We start from the raw sequence: 23,495 nt of genomic DNA, 5'->3' as shown, positions 1-23,495 counted from the left end.
GGACGAAATTATATATATATATATATATATATATATATATATATATATATATATATATATATATATATAGACGCGCATTTCGCAGAAGGCCTGGCAAAGCAGTGCGTTGAAGTACGCAACCTTTGTTCTTTTGCAGGCATTCCTCGGCAGCTATTGGAGGCGTTTTCCGCATACTCCAATGGTCGGAAAGTGCTGTCGACGAAAACCAATGACCGGAGCCTTAGATGCCTTCACGGGATACGATTCATCAGCATGCTCTGGGTGATGCTTGGTCACGTATACTTCAGCCGCAACAACTCGATAGTCTGTAAGCTATTCTCACTAGTTTTGCATGGCCGTTGCCTTGCTCTAAAATATGGTGACGGAGCCAGTACGCTTCGATATGTTAGGTCTGGATGTTGGCTCACCCTATCTCACCTGAAAAAAACAAAACAAAATTAATTAAGGTGTACTGAGGCACTCGCGTTGTGAAAGACTGAAACGGGAAGGACTGAACACTATTCTCCGTCATTATTTCTCGTTTTTTTTTCGCAGTCTTTCTTTCGAGCCACTGTAATTTCGGATGCATCGCTAAAGATGACGGCCAACATTTGCCTCTTTTCTTGGATGTGAGAGTGCCATAAAAGCTGATTAAAGCGGCACAGAATTGATGTGCAGGTGACCGGTCGAGCTCTTTGCGGAGTATATAAGCGGAGTACATCCGCTTCATATTCATGAAGCCTTGATAAGAAAATAGGACACTGTGCTCACTGCTTGTTCGAATTTAGACAAGTTTTAAATTTGATGAGTCTCAGAGGACAGCTTCCTTTTCCAAAACGGTAAAGCTTTATTGGCTGCAGATGTACTACACACGGAAGATACTGTAGGGGTCTTCAGTTGACTGCGAAACTTAACTGACTTCACCGCTGATTGTATTGTCTTTTGCAGGGTACCCAAATAACCTGAAATATTTTCTCTCCAGCTCCGTCTATCGCTATGTAACATTTTTACAATGTCGTGGTCTGCAGAAGCGTTTCGTTTTCAGTGGTGAAAGACATGGTAACCCTTGCTCAGCCTCACTTCCAATCACGCAGACTGACTAATGGCTTGCTTTCATCTCGGACCTTTGACAAGCGGACGATGTCGCGAGCGCTCAGTAACGACGACAGTAACTTCTTCCTGAGCACTCTGCCTGCTTAATGCGTTTGAACACTAATCACCCGGGGATGTACACTATCATCATTGAAGACGTCATCGATACATCTCTGAGATTTGTTTTAGTGTATAACCTAAACGTGGTCGACACCAGTTTCTATATGTACCTGCGTCTCTTACTGCGCTATGTATTCGCATGTGCTGTTCCGATATTTAAACTTTTTATAAGCGAATTAGATGTCATTAGTTCGTTATTTTACCCTTATACACACAGCCTCGCCGTTGCTTGCGGATAAAACGATCGGGTTCATTCAAAGCTCATTTTGTGGCTTACAGGTACAATGCTCACTCGCAGGAACCAACTTGCGTCACATCGATGCCAAGCTATTAGTCGGCACTAACGGCATATTCAGATCAAGTTCATTCATTGCGAAATCTGTTGTGGTTAAGAGGAGCAATTCGAGGTTCTCATGGTGTGCTCTTGTTCACCTAGTAGGATTAACTATTAACGTTGTGACGGTTGATTGAACTATGGCTTGCTAAAAAATTCCCTCGTGACTTTTGGGCCTCCATAAATGCATGAGCCTCAGATGGCCGAAACGTGGCTGACCTATTAACATTACTGCACGTATAATTAGCTCAAACAATTTTTTTTCTATTTTTGCCCGTACGAAAGATACGTCTCCGACAAGATGGTACATTTGTCATGTTCAGTAAACTACGTTACATGACGTTTCTCAGCCTGGAGCAGTGAAAAAGTGCACAAATGAATCAATTTTTTTACTTCAATTTCACACCTAAATGCTGATTTCCACATAAGCAATATCACAATGGAAAATTTTAATTAAGGAGGCAGTTACACAGCTCAAAATATATGACGGAAATAAAGGTGTCCTACGAGGCCAAATCTTCCGTGAGAAAGCCACATACAACATCGGGAATGCTGCATTGTAGAAAGCTCCGAGACTTTGTGTACTTTTTGCACGGACGTTTTTGGTATTTCACCCTTTTTAAAGTTCCAAGATTCTAGTTTCCGGTCACGTGCTCGAACTCCGCAGGCTCCGCATGAAGCACCCAGTAGAATTTCTCGATGCCAACAAGGGTGTTCAACGCTGACAAAAACTACACCACTTACTCACGCGGAACCGGAACTATACCCATACCAAATATGTGCTGCCATATTGTAGCTCAACCTGAACCAGAGCAAAGCGATCGGTTCAGCCATCGGCTCACAGCAGTGTTGGCCAAAGCAAAGGAATCGTTCCGAACTGATTTGGCTGGCAGTTCTGAACGCTCCACGGAAAGTGGCTTGTTTCGCCTGCTTATATTTGAGGCTAGTCTGAGCATTCTATTAGCCAGTGTGAAAATATGAAAAGGCATCTGCTACCAAGCGCACTAATTTTTTCAGAGGAAAGCTTAAGAACTGTGTTCTTCTTGAAATATCCCGCGACTTCACTTCTCTGCGTAAGAGATGTTCACTTACGTTACCAGGCTTTGCAATTGAGTGCGACATCTCCATGCTAAAGAACGTCAACGCACGCTGCTGGAATGGTAATCAGCAGCCATTTATAGGACCGAAGCGTCGCGTAGTGTTTTATCGAATAGTAAAAAAAAATATCCTTGAACAGCAGAGAAAGATAATTTGAAGACTCTCCCCACTACCGTGTAATAGAAGTGTGGCGTCAGCCCGGTCACTTCGAGCAGAGCCTGACTGCAGTATTGAACACCCAGGGTCGGTTCACTGTACGCGCGTGACCCCATGCTTATTTAATTAGTAAGCAATTTTTTAGTACAATTTATACTGCCCATGGAACTACGGACCTTAATTCGTGCAGTTGTGTAATATTTCTTATCGCTATCAATGATTTGCTTCTCGGGGAAGATTGCGACTTATTTTTATTTATTATTGCAATTATTTATGTCCCCTATTTTTCACTGAATGGAACCACATTTCTCCAAGTGTCATAGCCATCCCCGATAACACTTTTTCTTGAAAAAGTTAGAATTAAAATGGTACAATCGGGATACATCTCTATGCTACCTATCACTGGAACTCACTTGTTTATTCGGTTGCTTTCACAACGACTCCCTAAATAAAGCCATGTGGCTCTGAGGCTAATATAAACAAAAATATATAAATGCATAGACTACCGCAGCAGATATCTGTAAATAGGAATACGTGTTTGCGCAGCGGGCACACGATTCCATCTTTCGCAGACACAACCATGCTTTTAGGACATTTGTAAGTTTTAAAAAAAGCTATTTAGGTGGCTTGCTGTCCAGTGAGCCGTTATTTGCAGTTAAAAGGTTGGGCATGTATTGCGCACAATTTAATGCATAGCAGAGATCATGACCTTGAATTTCAACTTGTAACGTGCGATGTTCAAAGCGCCAAAGTCTGACGGAAGCTTTATGTCGACAAAAAAAATTACAGATTTCTATATGCTGCAAGAGCTTTCTCGGCCGATATCGACCAGGGACGTGCCAAATACAACACGTTACACTGGCGAACGAATGCAGCCGTTGTTTTTCGTTCATTACGCACATTTTTATTTCAGATACCACGAATATTGCGTAGCCTGCGTTAATACCGAAGAGGCATGGACCAATTTGTTGCCGTCTCCGGGAGGCAATCTTTAGGTGGTTTTAGAAGAACGAGAGACCGCTCTGAGGGCGTCAACCAACTTTTGTTAACGTACCAAACATCCCGTTAGCCGTGTAATGCGTGCCAAGTTTGAAACATGTGTTACACTACACTTCGTCTGATAATATAGCATCTCTAACTCTAATTTGTACATACGGTTGTTCTTCGCGGGAGAGATTGCTCGAATGGTGGTGCTGGGTTATTTACCTGCTCAAATCGGCAAAATTATCTCCACTCTGTCTTTTGAGTATTGTGGGAAAGCTTACACCGGGCTTACTGAATACTTGAAAAATATGTATACTCAAAATGCTATATTGGCGAGGATCAGAGGTAACTTATAAAGATGAATAAAGAACATCTCAAAGCCTTGCTGTTTGCAAGTGACATTGCTGTCTTCAGCAACGTTGCTGATGCAAATGTTTCAGGACTTGAACCAGTGTAAGGACAGGCTTGAAGATTAATAGGCAAAAAAAGGTAATGTTCACTATAGTTTGATGAAAGAATAAGGGCTCGTGATTGTGTGTCAGGTTCTTCAAATTGTGCAGGAGAACATTTACACGGTCGAAGTACTCGCAGGAAACCCGGATCATGAGAAGAAAGCCTCCCAACTAATAAAGATCTGTTAGAGCGTGTACAGAAGGCACTCTGAACTTCCGAAGCCATGAATGGCGGTATACCGTGATCATTTAAGAGGAAGCTTTAGCTCGGGAGCTCCTTTCTAAATTACGGGAACAGCGAAATATTTTTTCTCGGCAACCACTGCACCAGTTTTGATGATATTTATGGCATTTAAAAGTGAAAGCTAAAGTCTATGGACTGAAGGAAGTGAATTTTTCATTTAGGTCTCCATTGTGTTTACAATTTCTTGAATATCGCGAAATTGAAAAAAAAAAGAAAACGCAAGTGTGAAGTGCACAACTCAGCAACAGAAATACTGGCATGGCGCTCTTTAGTCATACCTCGCCCTTGCGCCACTAAACAAAACACATTAATTCATTAATTCAACAAAAATATCCCGATTTTGTAAACTGCACCTAGTAACATATCTAAAGCGGAAATTAATGATGAATTATACATTGCTTTGAAACATACCACTAATTTGTGAGTAGGACAATTTGCAAAACCCTTGTAAACATTGTAACAGTTTCACGTAAGATACAAATGAGTATATTAAATTTGATCGTTCTAGACGTTCTAAGAGCCTTAAGTTCACAGAACTGCGATGTCTGATTTTGGTCCTATGTTAGATTTGTAAACATCATGCTAATATATATTAGTACACTCCGATTTCAGGCAAGTTTTCTAAAAAAAATAGAGGTTCACAATTAAAATTATGCTTCCTAATGCCACTAGAATTTCACTTACTTTGTCATATTCAATAGTATTTTTTTTTCAGATCGGTCCGGCGGTTCTCTCATAAAAGCATTTCTGAGTTTTACATACATTTGAATAGCGAAATCGCAGTTGGCCCGGTGATAAAGCTTCCTCTTAAAAGAAAAGAATACTATCTGTATATTCACAATACTAACCTTCGGGGCTGAAATTTGAAGGATTACAAAGAAACTTGACAGTTAAAGGCCGTGCAGCAAGCGATGTAACGGAAAATTATTGGTGCGACGTTAAGAGACTGGAAAAGGGTACTACTGATTAAAGATCAAACAGGTGTGTCTGATATTATATGCTGAGATTAAGCGGAAGATTAAGAGGTTGGGCAGGTAACTGAATGCGGTAGAGCAATAATCGCCGCTGAATTAGACTTGCCGAACGGGTGCCAAGGGTAGGGAAACATCAGCGAATATACGGCAGACGATGAGGTGGTTTGTCAAGGTTTGGATATTTGCAGGCACAGGACGCATTGGGCTGACAGAATACAAGGACAACTGGATACGTCTATAAGAGGCCGTCATCCTGTAGTGGACATGAAAGAGGCTGCCGGTGATGATGATTACATCATGCATGGAACATATGCGTGCCATACGTCCGATGTCGCGACACCGAACAGTAAAACATGCAGTAAACCACGACCACTCCACAGACAAGTTCCTCTATAGGCAAACGACCTAGCTGTAATTAATGGCACTAAGAAGCAAAGAGACAGCAACAAGGCCGGTTTTATGGCACATTTATTTCCGGCTTGCTCCCGCTGCGACGGATGGGGCGAGGCATTGTCACGTGACGCTAAAAGAACTTCATGCCGACGGCAGCGCTGGCCTATCAAGTTTTGGAGCACGAGGCCAATAATGTCATATCAAACTGGGTAGCTTCACAGAATGATTGGCTTGAAGTTGCATTAGTTGTGGGTAAGAATGACGTAATTGTAGTGTTAATTGGAAGAGTTCGATTACTGAGTTATTTCATAGCTGTAATCTGTGAAATTTTTTGTCCCCCTAGAGAAACGAAACTGAAAATGGTGAAGCTGTAATAGCTGAAACAGCTGAAACAACGAAGCTGGAAATTCAAAATCGCGTGTCTGTAGAAGGCGATAAAATATGTTTTCCAATTAAAAACAATAATAGGCTTTATCCACAAATGCTAAAATGTGAAAAAAAAACTCGATAGACACTTTGATATTTCTAGCACATTAATCTGATCACTTTGCACATAGGTACGTAAATGTTGCTTCTTTTGCGTGGATATTTTGCCGCCTTTTATCATTTACTACCTTACTAGTAATCGGTTTAAACTTTATATAGGTTTGAACCATTATTATTCCTTTTTTTTTGTTCAAGAGCTAAACCCGTACCAAACCGAAACGTTCAAACATGGTAACCTGAACCGAACCGATAAGAGTTTCGGTTCGACATTCTGAGGCAAACTATTCATTTCACTTCTCTTACTGCACCCGGAGTTCTTCGCTCGCCTCTTGGCAGTACAGGCAAACACAAATTTTGCAGCAGGAGCTATCCGGGCCAAAGACTTGGGAAAAGACGTCGCCTTCCAAGTGGTCCTAAACGCCTCGCTGTCCGTGGACACCTTCTTTCTACTAAGGTAAAAACTAATAACACCTCCTATGGTTAGCTCGAATGTGACTGTACATGTAAAACTCAATCAAATACCATGTAATATTTAGTAATTAGAGCACAGAATACAATTAACGAATGGCCACATTGGCCTTCTTATCACATCAGAGTTTGACGCGAAAAAATAGGTCCTTTGTTATTATATTATTGAACGACACAGTTTTAGAACCGTTTAATATTGCGAGGAGCTATTATAATGGTTTGATGTTAATTAAGGGCACACTTAAAGAACTTAACTTGTTTTTCGTTATGAAATCATTCGATTCGTTTTCCTAGGTGCTACATACAACAACCATGCTGTCTTAAAAAAGGTTTACACGAACGGCAATCCAATATTTTTTCTATATCTTATAATCTTCTGAACGTATGCAGGTTGGAAACAAATGAGAAGTAACTAATTATACATTCAAACATGTTCGCATTTTCTTCCAGTGGACTGCTTCTCATGTTCGTTTGCTACGGAAAGATTCAACAAGACAAAGGCAGATTTGACTTTTTGATGTACTACATACATCGCTACATCAGGTAAATATTTCACACTTATGCATGGTACCTCCAAGTAAGCTACCGTACCTACCCCCCCCCCCCCCCCTCCCCGCCGCCGCGTCCTTTTCTTCCAATTGGCAAAGCTAAAAGATAAACGTGCGCAACCTGCGAGGGGCTAAGTCAACGTGATGCTGTTGATTGTCATGTGTCGCAAATAACCATCATTGTACGCTACCTGAATGAGTTATCAATTAATACTTCATCTGTTCAAGTTCTTGTCCCATGCTTGTGTGATATGGTTACACATACATAGATCATTGCAAACATAGAATCTACATTTTTTTTTCAGCTCCGTATTTTATGTAACCTTTTTTAAAGTGACACTTTAAAGTGACACAACACCGAAGCTTAAACATGGCCAGTACAACTTTAAGGAAGCAAGAAACCTTAGGTATATGGCAATGGAACTGCAGAGGCTACCGTAAGAATCAGGGCCTCCTCCAACAATACATTCACACACAACAAACACCGCCCGACATCATATCGCTTCAAGAGAAGGGCACGACACCAACACTCGCAGGATACACGTGTTACGAGACTCAAGAGAAAGGAAGAACGGCAACCCTAGTCAGCAAGGCACTCACGGCCATAAGCCACGACAGGATAGCCGACACCGACGTAGAGCACGTGACTGTAGAAATTATACCAAAGAAGAAAAGAAAGAGGGGCACTATATTTATTGTAAATGCATACAGCCCCCCGAAACAGAGGAAGGCAAAATTCTGCGAGCTTTTCCATGGCGCACGCAAACTAGCGAAAGACAGCACGCTAATCATCCTAGGAGACTAACGCCATGGACAAAAGCTGGGGATACCAAACAGCAAACCCAAAAGGCAAAACGCTAGCGGAGGCAGCAGAGAATACCGACTGCAACCTCCTCACAGACCCTGACACTCCAACCAGAATCGGAAAGAGCGTTAGTACCGACACCTGCCCCGACCTCACGTTCATACGAGGAGCGGAACAAGCAGTGTGGGAGAACCTGTTAGAGAACCTGGGTAGTGACCACTACATACTCAAAACGCAAATAACTTCGGACAGGCTAAGGCGTCAGCTGGGATCGACAAAAATTACGGACTGGAGCGCTTTTCGAGAGGCATGCGATAGGAATCTCGCCGAGAACGGGATCCAATCGATAAAAGAGTGGGGGAAAATGCTCATTGAAAAACAGCGCAAGTACACCAAAGAAATCGCGCGAACGACGCAGACGCCCGAGGTAGACGCCAGACTGCTCAAGCTGTGGGAAGCTAGACGCGGGCTCACGAAGAGGTGGAAGAAACAAAAATACAACAGGAAGCTAAAGATAAAGATCGCAGAAGTCACAGCGAAAGCAGAGGAGTACGCGGCGCAATTGGCAAGGCAAAATTGGCAGCAATTCAGCGACTCCCTCAACGGAACTTTGAACACAACGAGGACGTGGCATATCCTCAAGGCTCTCATAGATCCGACCAAGACCAAGACAGAAAACAACAAAACCATCTACCGGTTCATCCACCAGTTCGAGGGACCAAACTCGGAACTCCTGGAGAAGGTACGCGTTAAATGCTTCGGGGACACGAACCCAGCAGCTTACGCAGATCGCTACCAAGGAAGAGAAAACGTTAACCTGGACAGACCCATCACGCGAGAAGAGGTCTACGCAGCGATTCGAAGCACAACCAGAAACACGGCCGTGGGTGCAGACAAGATAAATACCGCACTCATCCGCAACCTCAGTGAAGAGTTAGTCGCAGAATTCACCGACTTTCTCAACAAACACTGGGAAGCTGAGACCGTTCCCGAGGAGTGGAAGCATGCGGAGGTAGTGATGATTCCTAAACCGGGCAAGAAACTGCAAATTGAGAACCTCAGACCGATCTCGCTCACATCGTGCCTGGGAAAACTGTACGAACGAGTGGTGACGCTGAGACTACAACAGTACATGGAGGACAGCGAACTGTATCCCTACAACATGTTTGGATTCAGAGCAAAATTATCGACCCAAGACGTACTGCTTCAAATCAAAGAAGAAGTACTCGGGAACGTCCCCAGGAGCGGGGAGAATATAGTAATGGCATTGGATATCAAGGGGGCTTTTGACAATGTAAGCCGCGAAGCTATCCTCACGGGCATGAATGACCTGAACTGCGGGAGGAGAGTCTACGGCTACGTCAAAGCCTTCCTTTCAAACAGTACGGCAGCGATTGGCCTCGGAGGGCTCCGATCAGAGAAGTTCCTTACTCCAAACAAAGGGACGCCTCAAGGGTCGGTCATCTCCCCCACGCTTTTCAACATAGCAATGATTGGCTTGGCAAAACAGTTAAAAGAAATCAATGGCATACACCATGCCATGTATGCCGACGACATCACCACCTGGGTTAACACAGGCTCGCTCAAACAGAAAGAAGAGAAGTTACAAGAGGCAGCCACCTATGTAGAGGACTACGTCAGAGCAAGAGGGCTAGCCTGCTCCACTGAGAAGTCCGAGCTCCTGAGAGTTTGGAGAGGAAAGCAAAACCGCACAGTTCCCACCAGCGACGAGTTAAAGCTCAACGTCTACCTCGAGGGCAAGCCGATACTGGAAAAGACGCTCATCAGAATCCTGGGGATGTGGATACAATCAAACCAACGCTGCACCCACACCCTCGACGTACTCAAGGCATCCACCCTACAAGTGGCCCGCATGATCACGCGCATCTCACACAGACGCCACGGCATGCGAGAGGAGGACACACTCAAGCTGGTCAGAAGCTTGGTCGTCATCCGAGTGGCATACAGCCTCCCATACTACAATCCCATCAAGAGTGATGTACAACAGGCGGACGCGATTCTACGCAAAGCCTACAAAACCGCACTCCACCTTCCTCACAACACCTCAACCGAAAAGCTCCTAGCCTCAGGACTACACAACACCTTCGATGAATTGAAAGAGGCGCAACTAGTCTCCCAACAACGCAGACTACAGCAGACCCCATCTGGCATGGAGCTCCTGAAGAAACTAGGCTGCGCCGATCAACTTCAAGAGATACAGAGGACCGAAACAATTCCGGACGAGTATCGCAACACACTAAAAGTAGCACCCATACCCCGGAACATGGATCCCAACCTACACAAAGCACGCAGAGAAGCGAGGGCTGAATATCTACAAAAGACACTAGCACCCCAAGAAACGACGGTATATGTGGACGCAGCCACATACGCCAGAGCAGCGGGGCAGAGCAACAGCAGCGCGGTAGCAACGGTGATTGATTCGAACCTACGCGAGATCACCAGCGCATCACTACAAGGCTGTACGATAGTCGAGGCTGAAGAAGCGGCCGTGGCTCTAGCGGCAGCGGAGGGATATCGGTCTAAACGGTCTCTAACAATCCTTACAGACTCGCAAACAGCGTGCCGCAACTACCTACGCGGCAGAATAGGGCACGGAGCGCTCCGCATACTCCGCTCCAGAGACCACATAACACAACGACAAACAAAAGAAGAACCAATTAGGCATAAGATAATATGGACGCCGGGACACACGGGAGTGGCAGGGAACCAGGAGGCGGACAGGATAGCTCGAGGGCACACTTATTCCCGAGCATCCAACGTAGGCGACCTCGAGGAGACCGAACCTGTACCCCAAGACTATTCGGTGATACTAAATTACTACAAGGGCTGCAGAAAGCGGTATCCACCACCGCACGACACCCTTAGCAGAGAGGACTCTGTCGCGTGGAGGCAGCTACAAACGGGCTCGTACCCGAACCTAAACGTACTCAGCAAAATTTATCCCATACAATACAATGACAAATGCCGCTGGTGCCACGAAACACCCACGCTGTATTACATAACGTGGGCATGCCAGAAGATAGACGTGGTACCCGTTATACCAAACCCGAGTGCGGAGCAATGGGAGGGAGTGCTCTCCAGCGATCGCCAGGTCGACCAAGAAGGTCTGATTCGGCGAGCACAACTGGCAGCAGCATCCAGCGGAGCCCTGGACTAAGGGCAACCGACCGTTGCGCTAGAAGATGGACGATTCCATCTGAAGACCGCAGAAGACCAGCGAATCTAGATCTGATAAAGTTTTTCATTCACTCACACTCGGTGCATAGGCCCCGCGAAGAGCCTCACCGCTAGCACGGGAGAAGCGTGGATAAGGGTGAAACGAAAGGCGCGGCATTGCCTGGGGCCGGGAAAACATCTGCGTGGGAGCGTGCTGCACTGTAATTGGTTAACACAAGCTGCCGTTAAAACAAAAATTAATTATGTCTCCGATGGCGGGATTTCCACCGGAATCCGTAAACACAGTAGACAAGTGACATGACACGAGGGAACAACAGCCTTGCTCCTCCTTCCGATGGGCAAGCCACCGCTTTGATAATTGGCACGTGCGTCACGTTGAATAGCAACAATTCGGTCATATAACTGTGAGCACGGTAGCTAGCGCCTTTTGTGGCATTGAACCACCTTAGATATCGACCAAGTTACATAGTGCACCGCTTTCAGAATCGGCTCATGTGGGTGACAGAAAGGACGTGCCATGCTGTTGCGTGCTGTGTAACGCTGCTATACAAAAGCGAGACAAACATTTGCGACGAAACTCACGCACAGCCACGCCTCGCTACCATGCCTACGCTGCACTGCAAGGCGCAGTGGTGCAACAGCCGTATAAAACGACGACGTTTGAATTAGACAAGAAAAAAAAAAGAACGCAGAGGCAAGTACAGTGCAATAAAATACCCATGACTAAGGTCACAATATTCGCGATCGGAAGCTGCTAATTCGGCCGCAGGGCGCGCATTCATAAAGCAAATTGTAGGGCTAGAGCGGAACAGGCGCTGGCCAGCAAGTTGTAGTAAAGCGAACATAGTGTCAATGCATGCGGGCCGCCGACGACATACAGAGTTCTTAAAAGGATTACGAACGAAGTTGCGCGTGTTGGCTGGTTCGTGATACTACAGAGTCTAGAGGCAACGCGAAGCAGCGCTGTCACCGGTGGTGGTGGAGGTGGTGGTGAGTTGTAGCAACAGGCAGGTTTAGCCTGGCGATCAAGGCCAGCGATGGCTCCGTCCCAGCGTCTCTTATAGTATCACTGTGGTGTTCCACCACATGTCCATCAGACCAGTCTCACTTAAGAATGCGACAAGGAGACGAAGTTTCTTTGCGGGCTATAACTGAGTCTTCGGGAAACAGAAGCTGTTGCAGGCACAGAGTTTTCGCTAGCTGCCGATTGAGAAAGTCGTCGTGCCTGTTTAAGTAAATAATTGAGGCAGTTGTCGAACTTGAGTAGAAATGGCGTTTTCACCGATTACCACGCAATACATGGCGCCCTCTTCCACACAATACGTTCCAAAGAGGGGGAGAGGAAAAAATTCCTCCTTGTCATTACTAGGTTTTCTACAGGAAGGATTGTGAGGCAATCGTGAGTATTGCGTGAGCGTGTATGTGAACGACCATCGCGAGTAAAGTTTTGCAACAATGCTTTCAAACGCAGGTTTCAGGGGAACGAGAAAGTCATCGCCTACCCTATTTCATGCACCAAAACAATGCAATAAAAGGGACACCTTGTACTCACTCGCGGAGGTACTATTGAAAAAAAAAAACGAGCTTATAGCTCAGAGTGGCAATATAATTACCTCAGAGAAGATTTGCAGCTAGCAAGTGCAACAGAAAAGCGGCCAGAAAGTGCAGGAGTGGCGCACAGCGAGTTCAACAGGCGATGAACGCTTTGTTTCTTTCGCTACAGGCTGACGCCGCCATTCCTGATGGTGTCTCTCACGCTGATTCTTGGCCCACCCTGGATGAACGGTCCGATCTGGCATGAGACCGTAGACCGTTTCGCAGAAGGGTGCAAGCGCTACTGGTGGACCAACGTCATTTACATAAGTTCCTGGATGAAGACCCAAGAAGTTGTAAGCATAATTGAGTGTCACAAGAAGTACCTGCTCGTAGCTATCGCTGTGGATACTGTAAGTTAAGAACCGTGCTCTGCAGGCTTGCTTTCTCGCGCACACGCGGGCCTATGCGCCGTCACAAGAGGGTGACAGGGAAACACACTAATTGCTCTTTCCCGGTCTGAATCAGTGTCTCTAAAAACTTGAAACGGACTTGCTTTAAAAAATATTCGTGCAACTTCTTGCACCTCCAGAAAACTAGATGAAACAGAATTCAGGTACGCTTCCCCTGTTTCTTCTCATCTATGTCTGCTGGATATTGTCTGAGACATTTTCGTCTTGCAATAAAAGGAATGTAGTTTTTTTTTCTTTTTGATTATATGCCGTTGTCGCAAGAGCGCTGCCTCAAACTGTATACTTTTTATTATATTTAATATTGCATTTAGTGTCAATGCTTTCCATACACACTCGTCGAGTGCGCAGGGCCAGTTACTTGCCCACCACTTACAAAACGCTATTGTGTTAAAACTGCATACGAGCCGAAGTTGAATCGTATTAAGTGATTTGTGGTTAAAGGACATGCGCGAGAGCGATTCGCCATGCAGGACAAGTGTTCAAGCCACTATAGCGGTTGTAAGGCCGCGTTCTCACTCATCCTTCGCACTGCCCGATTTTTTCTGCTTGCGCGTTTCAGTGCCTTCCACATGGCTGGTATCTGTCCTGTGACATGCAATACTTCATCATTGCCCCAATCTTCTTTATCACGCTTTACAGGTAAGTTCTGCGTTTTGCCATCGCTGGGGTGCATCACGCATGAAAACTTAGTCGTCTACTCATGATGCAGGCGGCCAGCCCTTGGCCTGGGTCTCATAGGTGCCTTCGCCGTCGCCAGCATGGTCGTAACAGGCCTGGTCACGTATACCTACGACTACGGTCCAGTCGCACTATTTTCTATACCGGACGATGAGTAAGCCTTCATTCACGTACTGTATTTTTTTCTTCGCGCATGAGCTAGTCTGACTATATATGAGATTTCGCAGAAAACAGCTTAAGCAGAATTGTTGGTATGCCAGACACGTAAGTGAAATTTGGTATCGTGCAAAACACTGAAGCTGACAAACAAGTGATCTCGGGCCCGTATTCACAAAACGCTCTTCAGCTAGAATTGTTCCTAACAGCAAAATCTAGACTATCATGTAGCAAGAGGCACTATTGCCCAAGGCGGCAGGCCAATAGCAAATAGCACTTACGAGCGAAAATATCTGTAAATTCGTGCCCTGAATCCCTGAATATGCCCGTGAAGTATGAGGTCCTGAGTAAATTATCTGCGATGGGCAGTAGGTCTAAGCTCGCCGAGGGCTGATATCTTTGCGTGCGCTGTATTCTCGCCGCTTAGTTCGCGTTAAAGCACAGGCAGCACAAAGGTCACTTCGCTCGTTGCTGCTGTGGCTCTTACTCACACCAGCGTTTTGACAGCGAGTGTCCGCGGTCATCGAGCGAGATGTATTCATTTTTGTCTGTGCGCGTGTGACACCCTGTTTGTTAATTTAGTTAGTAAGCGAATGTTTGCAAGTTTTTGCGGGCGATAAAACTACTATTCCTACTTCGTATAGCTGCTTAATAATTTGCTGTCGCAATCGATGCTTCGCCTTTCCGACGAAACTGCGACGTTTATTTTAATTGCTCCGTAAGGGTGATTTAAACATAATACGTATAGCCGTACAAAGGACACCGTGTTACACTTTCGGCGTTTTCCTATCGCGAGTAGCAAGTACGAAGCAAATTAAATATTGCGATGACATTCAAAGCCACTTAGTGTTGCGGAGACGCTTCGTTTAGTTTTAGCAATATGCAGAGCGCGTGAATAACCTGGAAGGCAGGCAAATGTGTGTACTATCAGCCTCCGAAGCCAACGTTAAAGTGTACATCATTTGCTACGTAGCGTGGCAAAAAACGCATAGAAGTGCATGACACAACGGAATTTGAAGTACGAGTTTTTATTACATTCATTTGCGCATCTGTGCTGATGGTACATGCAGGATTCGGCAATCTACGGCTCCCCACAATTGCACTTATAGTTGCAGTCTTCTGTATTTGTTGAATAACAAACTACATTTTCTAACAAGCACCATAACCAACCAAACCGCGAAATAGCTTTCTCTGTGATATTGTTTATTATGCAATACCGGCCCACAGCACCTTTACAGACATTACAGTAGGGGTAAATACAGAATATCAAGCACATTCATGCAATATGACTTAGAAATAAACAATATAGTACGAAAAGTAAGCATAATCATCAACTAATTACAGAAACTATTCGCATGCAGAAAAAAGAGAAACATAAGTAAAGTCGCATCAATCCAACAAAACATAAAATTTGTCATTCGATAATACATCAACTACTGACGACGATAGTATACTCCACTCCCATACTGTTCTAGGGAAAAAAGACATCCTGAATAGCTCTGTGTTGCAAAACAATTATCGTACTTTATGGGTGTTGTCGCCCCGAGCTGATACAAAATAAGGTTTCAAGTGTGCACTGTTGCTTGTCAGTACCAACTGTTGTGTGAAAGATACGATGAAACAGTTTCAAACGAAGTTCTCTCTTGCGATTTTCAAGAGACTACAATTGTAAATTATTCTTTGCTTGTGTAGCAAAGAATAATTTATCATTTTCAGTAACAAATATTGTAGCTAACTTTTGTACTCTTTCAAGGCGTTCCTTGTCACCAATCACCTGTGGGTCCCATACGTCGCATACATAGTATAAGACAGACCTGACGAACGTGTTGAACAGTGGGTATTTAGTAGCCATACTGAAATATTTAGCGTTGTGCCATAGAAACCCTAATGGCTGCCTGCACGCGCGATTACATGATCAATGTGGCGATGGAATTTAGGTCAGGGGTAAAATAAACTATTATTTATGTACAGACACCCGGGATAATGCAATATTATCTAAGGTATACTAAACCAAACATGTTTTAGTTTTTTGTCTAAATTACATCAAAGCTGTCTTAGCTGGATTCAAACTCATGTTCCATTTACAACACCACTGAGCAATGCGGCTGAGATCAAACTGTAAAATGCGGCTTCATATTCACAACTAATAGGCTTGTACAAAACGCAATCATCACAGTACAATCACAAATGTGACAGGACTCTTCCACAGATATCATTGACAAATAAAAAAAAAGTAGACCCAGGACTAAGCCCTGAGGGACGCCAGAAGTAACGTCTCTTCTTGATGACTCAGCACCATTCAAAACTACGTACTGCTTGCGCAGTCTTAAGTATTAAGCAATCCATGCAATAACTTATTTATTAATATTGTAGGTAGTAAGTTTCTCAATTAACAAAGAATAGGATACAGTGTTGAACGCCTTCGTGAAATCTAAAAATATTCAATATATAGAAAATCGTTCGTCCATAGCACCGGCAATATCGATCATGAGTGAATTAAAGCATTTGTCTTACACAAAACAATTCTTTCTGTAGCCATGTTGAGAGGAATTAAACAGAGAATACCGATTCATATGTGCTACAATACCTGAATACAACGTGCCCTAAAACTTTGCACGCAGCACGCGTTAAAGAAATCGGAGGATAATTAACTACGCCACTTTCCGGACCAGATTTATGAACTGTAACCACTGCACCAATCTTCCAATCATTGTGAAGGGAAGCTTCTGCCAGTGATTTTCAAATAATATTTTCAAAAAAGGAGCTATAGATCGGGCACAAATTTTAAAAACGTTTTTTAGCTAAACCATCAGGTACTCCTCCTTTAGCAGCATTCAATTTCAAAAGCAACAGTTCTATGCCACGTGTGCTGATAACGACATCATCCATATCGCCCATCGCGGCTATCAGTTCTCGTGGGGTACTTCTGTGGTCATCGTTGCTCGGCATCACAGCAGAAAACAGGGAAGAAAAATACTGATTAAAGCATTCCGCTTTAACTTTTGCGTGAGAAACGACGCCGTTTCTAGAGACTAGTAACGGAATAGATGTTGCCTATTTTCCATCTCTTTTCACGTGCTTCCAAAATTGCGTGGGCTCATCTTTGATTCTCAACTAGATAGATGCACTAAAAGCATACTTGGCTACAGGAATTGCGTTCTTCATTTCTGATGTAATTTCTTTCAGCTTCTTCCTGTTATCACTTGACGGCACTTGGAGAAAATTATGATAAAAACTTTCCCTTTTTTGTGCAAGGCTGCGCAACACTTTCAAAAACCAAGGCTCACTTCTACTTTGTCTTTCATTTAGCACACTACACAGCATAAAACGCTGCCGAAGCTCTAGAATCTTGTTTTTGAGGCAAATCCATAATTCATCTGTATTTTTATATTCAGCTTCTGTTGCAAAAACATAATACCCATCCGAACCCTAATTTATTTTATCAATCAGAGCTTCCGAATAGTTATACACATGTCTCGCCACACTGTGCGCAGTTTTCACATGTGTAATTTCTATTTAAGATAAAACAGCGCTGTGGTCACTAATTCCAGCAACGACAAGCGTAAAAATTACGAATTGAGGTTGGTTTGTGAAAATAGGATCCAGAACATGATTTCCTTTAACTGGTTCAGACACTATTTGAGATAGTGCTAACAAATCAACAATGTTCATCATTTCCTGACACAAACAACTTTCCCTTGTAATGAGTGAGCCCTGATGGTTCCACACAGCATTTGGGAGATTGAAATCTCCGCGAATAACCAGGTTGTCCGTCCGTACCAATTCAACTGCGGATCTCAACTGACATAATGTATCAAAGGAGGAATAAGGTGGTCTATAAAAAACTAAATATAGTCAAGGCACATTAGTTGGAAAGAGTCAACTCACACAGCATAGCGTCACATTCTCTGATAGGAACGGGCAGCTGGACAGATGAAATACTTCGTTCTACCGATATAACAACTCAGCCACCTCGAGAATTTCGATCTTTTCTGTAACACGTGCAACTGTGCGGAAATACCTCATTATCAGCAGTGTCATCACTTAGCCAGGACTCTGTACCTAACATTATGGAGGGCTTAACCAAGTCAACCAGCGGGCTAACTTCGCCAACTTTATTCTTGATACCACGACCGTTTATGACGAGGAAAGAAACATTGTCATTGTTAGATCGACGTGGTCACTTCTGGGAAACGGCTTGGCTTAACTCAGCAATATAGACATATTTCGGGCCATTGAACAATAAAGTATCGTACCGAAGGCTAAGTTCATCGCCATCCTTCCTACGAGATTTCGCAAAATCCCACAGCTGTTTTATTTTCCTGCGTACTACACCGGAAAATCTTCAGATATAGCAAACTGGCTATTTTTCAACTTTCTGGCGTTCTATAATATTACTATTTTTTTCTTTGTGTGAGACAAAACGAGTAAAACTTGCTATCAGAGGACGATTTTTACCACTCTGAAACCTTCCAAGGTGGTGGGCACGCCCAATTGACAGGTTACGTAAGCCCAACTTATACTCACACAGTTCAAGAATTTTGTGCTCAGAATCTGCACTTTTTTTCAGGATTATCGCTGTCATTGACGCCATGGAAAACCAAATTGCAACGCCGACTCTGGCTTTCCAGATTGTAGACTTTTTCCTACAATGACCACAACGACTTGATCAATCGACGCTGGCGGTCACATTGGTTCTTGCACTCACTGGCGGTTGCGCAAAGCTGATCAAAGTTTGATAACTTTGCTTCCAGTGATGTAATGCGTCCGCTAAGGTCATCTATGGCAAGCTTATTTTCTGTCTGTGCTACTTCCATAGCCGTAAGTTTCGTCTCAGTGTCTTCCTGACCGTGAAGCAGGAGGTGCGGTTTTTCCTGAATTGTGGGTCCCGGGTTAATTTCGACGTCTCCGTACAAGGAGAGCAAAAGAAAGTGGAACGCGTAACGTCGCAAAAGACGGAAACGGCATTTCAGCTGTCGCCTGAGTTTGCAGCATTTTTCTACACAGGACACTCTTTGGGGTGGAACCGGCAAAACAAAGACCGAAGCGAAAGGAGACAGTTTTGTGTCACTAACCTGGAAAAACAGTAAGAACAGCGTGAGCGGCATCGTCGTTGCCGTGCCGGTTCCACGCCCCAACGACGCACTGCAGACGCCTCCCTTAGGCTGCTCGGTGATAAGCTTGTAGCCATTCGTAGCACTGCCCACGTTCGTAGACTTGTACAGAACACCGACCCAACTCCGCTAACACAGCCACAAAGTCCGCGGCCACGTTCGTTCCGTCGAAGGTAAACTGTCGGTCCACCGACGAACGGCAAACGCCTATCAGCCGCGCGCCGCGCCGCAGACAAACAGGCGCACGCAGGCGAGAACCTCAGCGCAACCTCGCGGGGCGACTAGAAATGACCGCTTGTCATCGCGTGTTTCGGCGCTTTCGCCATAATTCCTTCTTTGGCGAGTTCAGATAAATTTGAGGTTCGTGGTTACCTAACCACTTTTGTCTCGTAAATTACGCGATCTAAGGTCTTTTAGCGCCCTTAGGACAACAAAAAGGGCGTCAAAATGAAGCTCGGAACAGAAGAGGCGCACAAAGTTAGCGTAGAGATATGTGCGGAGCAGTAATAATGCATAATTAGCCAGAAAGGCTGAAATAAAACCCAGATGCGCTCGTCCAAACTGTGCACGTCTAAACCCGGAACCGAAAGTGTAACTTTACCCACCGAAAAATGCGGGTCCACCACGAAGGTAGTGCAGTCTAGAAAGAAAGAAATTAAAGAAAAATAAAGGTTAAGCAATGTGCTCCATATAAGAGTAAGATGGCCCTAAGCAGGGTAACGTGACCTAGGTGACGTTGAGGCGCCTCAACAGAGGTTGACATCGAATAAGGAAAGACAAGGTCTTGTGGGGGAACCTCTATTCCCTTCTAAATGACAAACATGCGAAAACAAACCCTATTGTACACCATTGCGCCCCGGAAGACCTTGTCTTTCTTTTATGTCAACCTCTGTTAACTTGCCTTTTTTTATTTGTTATGATTAGGCTTCAAGATTACCTTCTGAAACCATTTCCTGTTTTCTTTCATTGCTTCATGGTCAGTTTGCACAAAACAACTATTGTGAAAGTCCACAATGTTTCAAAGGAGAATCATGAACGGAAACTATGGCTTTCTTCTTGTGATTCGCCTCCTCCAAGGTACACTTCGTCGTTAAAGGGAAAAGAAAGTCGTGGTTACCTGAGGATGACAACGAACCATTTGTTTACAGATACAAATCTTGCGAGAAACCAGGCTCGTCGTCCGTGTAGGCCTTTGGCACAGCTAGGTGATAAGCTTAACCCCGGGACAACTCCTAGTGCCAAACATAACATGACACCTAGAGTCATGTTGTGGGTCGTTTCGACTTGTTTCTCTGCAGAAACCTGAACGCATTCCTGAACGACATCGCATTTCGTCCGTACACGCATTTTCCATCTTTCGCCGTCGGCCTGTTTCTCGGATACCTCATCTACAAGTACAGACAGATCAAGATTAGCAGGGTAAGTGGCGCTGCATGTGTACAAGAGCTGATTCTAAGTGTCTTCGGCCAGAAGTGGCTCAGAACTTTGTACACTTTACATATTTCTCTATGCAGTGTTTTTGCATTTTTTTTCGTTTCACCCATAATAATTCAACGATACGAGACACATGTTATAATCGATACTGCTTAGAGATTTTTGCCTGCCAATACGCCTAGCATGCTATACTCCAGATGACACGGGTAATGGATCAAATGAGGCATTCGTACATATGATATGTATACATACAGGCCCACAATGTACTAAAGGAACGCACGGTAACAGGCAACTAGAGTGTCTGGTTAAGGCCCGTGTCCCAGAGGAAGACTAAGACCCCTTTCGCTGCACGCGAAGCACTACCACAGCTGCTCAAAGTCCAAGTACGTGGTGCAACATAAGGGACCTCCCACGCTATCATAAAGTGGATCTTGGAGTACTTTAGTAGCCGCAAATCGCTTGCAGCTGCATAAAACATGACACACATTGCAGAGATTACACAGAGGCAATTCCCTCAAGTTTCAGTTCGAACAAGTATAGCGATATTCAGCTGAATGCGGTCTAGACACATGTGGTCACGCATTGTATGGTCACTCGACAAAGGAAACATACCACCTCGCTCGGAGACCACTACATCAATGATTGAATGAAACGTGTATTTGGGCGATGGTTAGAATAAAGTCCTACAGTAAAAGATTGACCTCTATAGGGCGATCCAGCTGCTGCGTGCATGGCCATAAGGTTGCCGCGGAGCAAAGCATCACGACGTGGGCAATAAGATCCTAACAGTGGCCACCTATCGGGGATGTACTCGCAGCGGATACAGCTGGTGGGCTGGCTGTCATCGGTGACCACGGGACTGACCCTCGTGTACGGCGTTTACGACTGGAACGCCTATTCACCGCCAGGACCTTTGCTCAGCGTGTTATACGGTGCCACCAGCCGCCCCGCCTGGACATTGTGCGTCGCCTGGGTCACCTTCGCCTGCGTCTCCGGCCACGGAGGTGATTCACTGTGCGCGACACCTGAGCGCAGCTTCACAGCCTTGCTATACTTCAGCCCTCGTTTCACGAGCAGTGCGAAGTTGGAGCGTGCGGCAGGATTTCGAAGTGTTTTTTTGTCATATTAGGAAGATATAGAAGCAAGGAAAGGTAGGGAGCATAACAGACGCATGTCCGGTTTCCTAGCCTGCACTGTAAAAAGGAGATAAAGGGACGAAATGAGAGAAATAAGTGAGAGAAATAGCAGTATAGATACATGCCCCCGATAAAGCACACAGCAAATCCATAAGAAGTCACAGAGAGTTGTTGACTGGAAGTAACGCTTTTGTTGCAGTCCGCGCTAAAGACAAACCGCCATGGTTCAAGGATATTTGCCTCTGAACGTGGTCTTGAGTCTAGACTGTTTAATCCGGTACTGAGAGGGGCAGCGCTGGCCGTCGTAACGGTAGCGAAAACACAGGAAGCCTTGAGTAGTATATTCGGTCCTGCTAGAGTTACGCATATAGGTGTGTCACCCATTCTAATGGGGAACCAGGATAAGCTTTTGTAAATACCGCCCGGAGCTAAAGGTGGCTTAACTATTCCGCATCTCAGCTGGAAATTCGTGATGGCAATTTCCGGTTTGAAGACGATACAGTTTATGTTGACGACACTTCCAAAGTCGAGGAAACGACCAATAAGAGAACATTATAGTTGAGCCAGGACATAAAGTTTTCTGGCAGCATCGGTTCTCGATAGAAGATCGGAACCGCTCGGGATTCCTTATTTGCGAATCGGGCAGCCTTGTCGGTTTGTCACCAGCAATACCGGTATGTCCTGGCAGGCATTGAAACATTATGCATGTCCTTAAAATCAGGTACTTGGGTGAGTACTGTGGTACAGGGCAAATTGTACACTTTGAGGGGCTGCCATAGAGTCGCAAAATATGACCTTCTTTGGAGGCAGGACATATTGCGAGGTAGGGCTATTGTAGGACGTGTTTTATAGCAGCACGCAGGGCAGCAAGCTTCGTTGTCGTTGACGCCATTGTATGGGACAGCTTAAACTGAGGTTAGAGTAGCCAGAATGATAGCGGTACCTGTTATGGACGAGACTGACCCATCTGTATATATGTGTATTCTGTGCCCATATGTCACATTCAGTAATGACAGTGTTGCCTGTTTTCTGTATAAATCTTAGGTCTTGGTGATCGGCCTTCTTCGGTGTCCGCGGAATAAAAACGTGCAACTGGAGCTGTTGCAGACACCAAAAGGGGATGAAGGTTTTGCTTCTGCTGGGGCATATCTTGATGGAAGACAGCCATGATGAGGGACGATAACCTCACAAAATGTAGCTTGAGCTCAATGTGAGAGCAAGAGGGCCAGGTAGTGATCAAAACCGCGGGAAAGATTACAAAATGTGTGACCTGAGACAGTTATGTTGTGATTGGATGATATCTGGCAAGCACAATGCTTGTTGCAGAAGTTGAAGCACTTCGAAGAAATGCTGAGAACGTTCATGGTGCCTGCTGCTCTGTAAACTCTCCAGTGAGCGAACATTGGACCTGCAGCTATACTCGACAACACATTATATGGAAGCTCTAGTTCAAGCCAATACTCGGCAGGCCATCGCTGCAATTATTTCAATTAAATTTGCAGTATTTTTATTGCAAGGTGTAATTCAAGTCATTGAATGTCGCATAATTCTTGCACCAAATATATCACGAGAATAAAATCCGCAGGAGACTAACAATGAATTGGACTATATTTGCCAGACACTCCCGAGTTGTGAACCAC

General features: G+C 44.7%; 1 protein-coding gene across 1 annotated transcript in view; it reads left to right on the top strand.

Annotated features, from left to right (window-relative positions):
* The window catches only part of LOC135897829 (nose resistant to fluoxetine protein 6-like), a 198,258-nt gene that overhangs the window by 155,138 nt on the left and 19,625 nt on the right, over positions 1-23,495 (top strand). Inside the window, exons 6-13 of the mRNA XM_065426538.2 lie at positions 137-307; positions 6,673-6,766; positions 7,231-7,323; positions 13,055-13,220; positions 13,897-13,976; positions 14,047-14,169; positions 20,584-20,704; positions 21,537-21,723. Coding sequence (XP_065282610.2) covers positions 137-307; positions 6,673-6,766; positions 7,231-7,323; positions 13,055-13,220; positions 13,897-13,976; positions 14,047-14,169; positions 20,584-20,704; positions 21,537-21,723 — 1,035 coding nt within the window. The remainder of the gene's footprint in view (positions 1-136; positions 308-6,672; positions 6,767-7,230; positions 7,324-13,054; positions 13,221-13,896; positions 13,977-14,046; positions 14,170-20,583; positions 20,705-21,536; positions 21,724-23,495) is intronic.

Source organism: Dermacentor albipictus, chromosome 1 (genome assembly GCF_038994185.2).
Source record: "Dermacentor albipictus isolate Rhodes 1998 colony chromosome 1, USDA_Dalb.pri_finalv2, whole genome shotgun sequence".
Taxonomy (NCBI): domain Eukaryota; kingdom Metazoa; phylum Arthropoda; class Arachnida; order Ixodida; family Ixodidae; genus Dermacentor; species Dermacentor albipictus.
The sequence above is the reverse complement of the archived record's forward strand: the minus strand, read 5'-3'. Positions and strand labels throughout refer to the sequence as shown.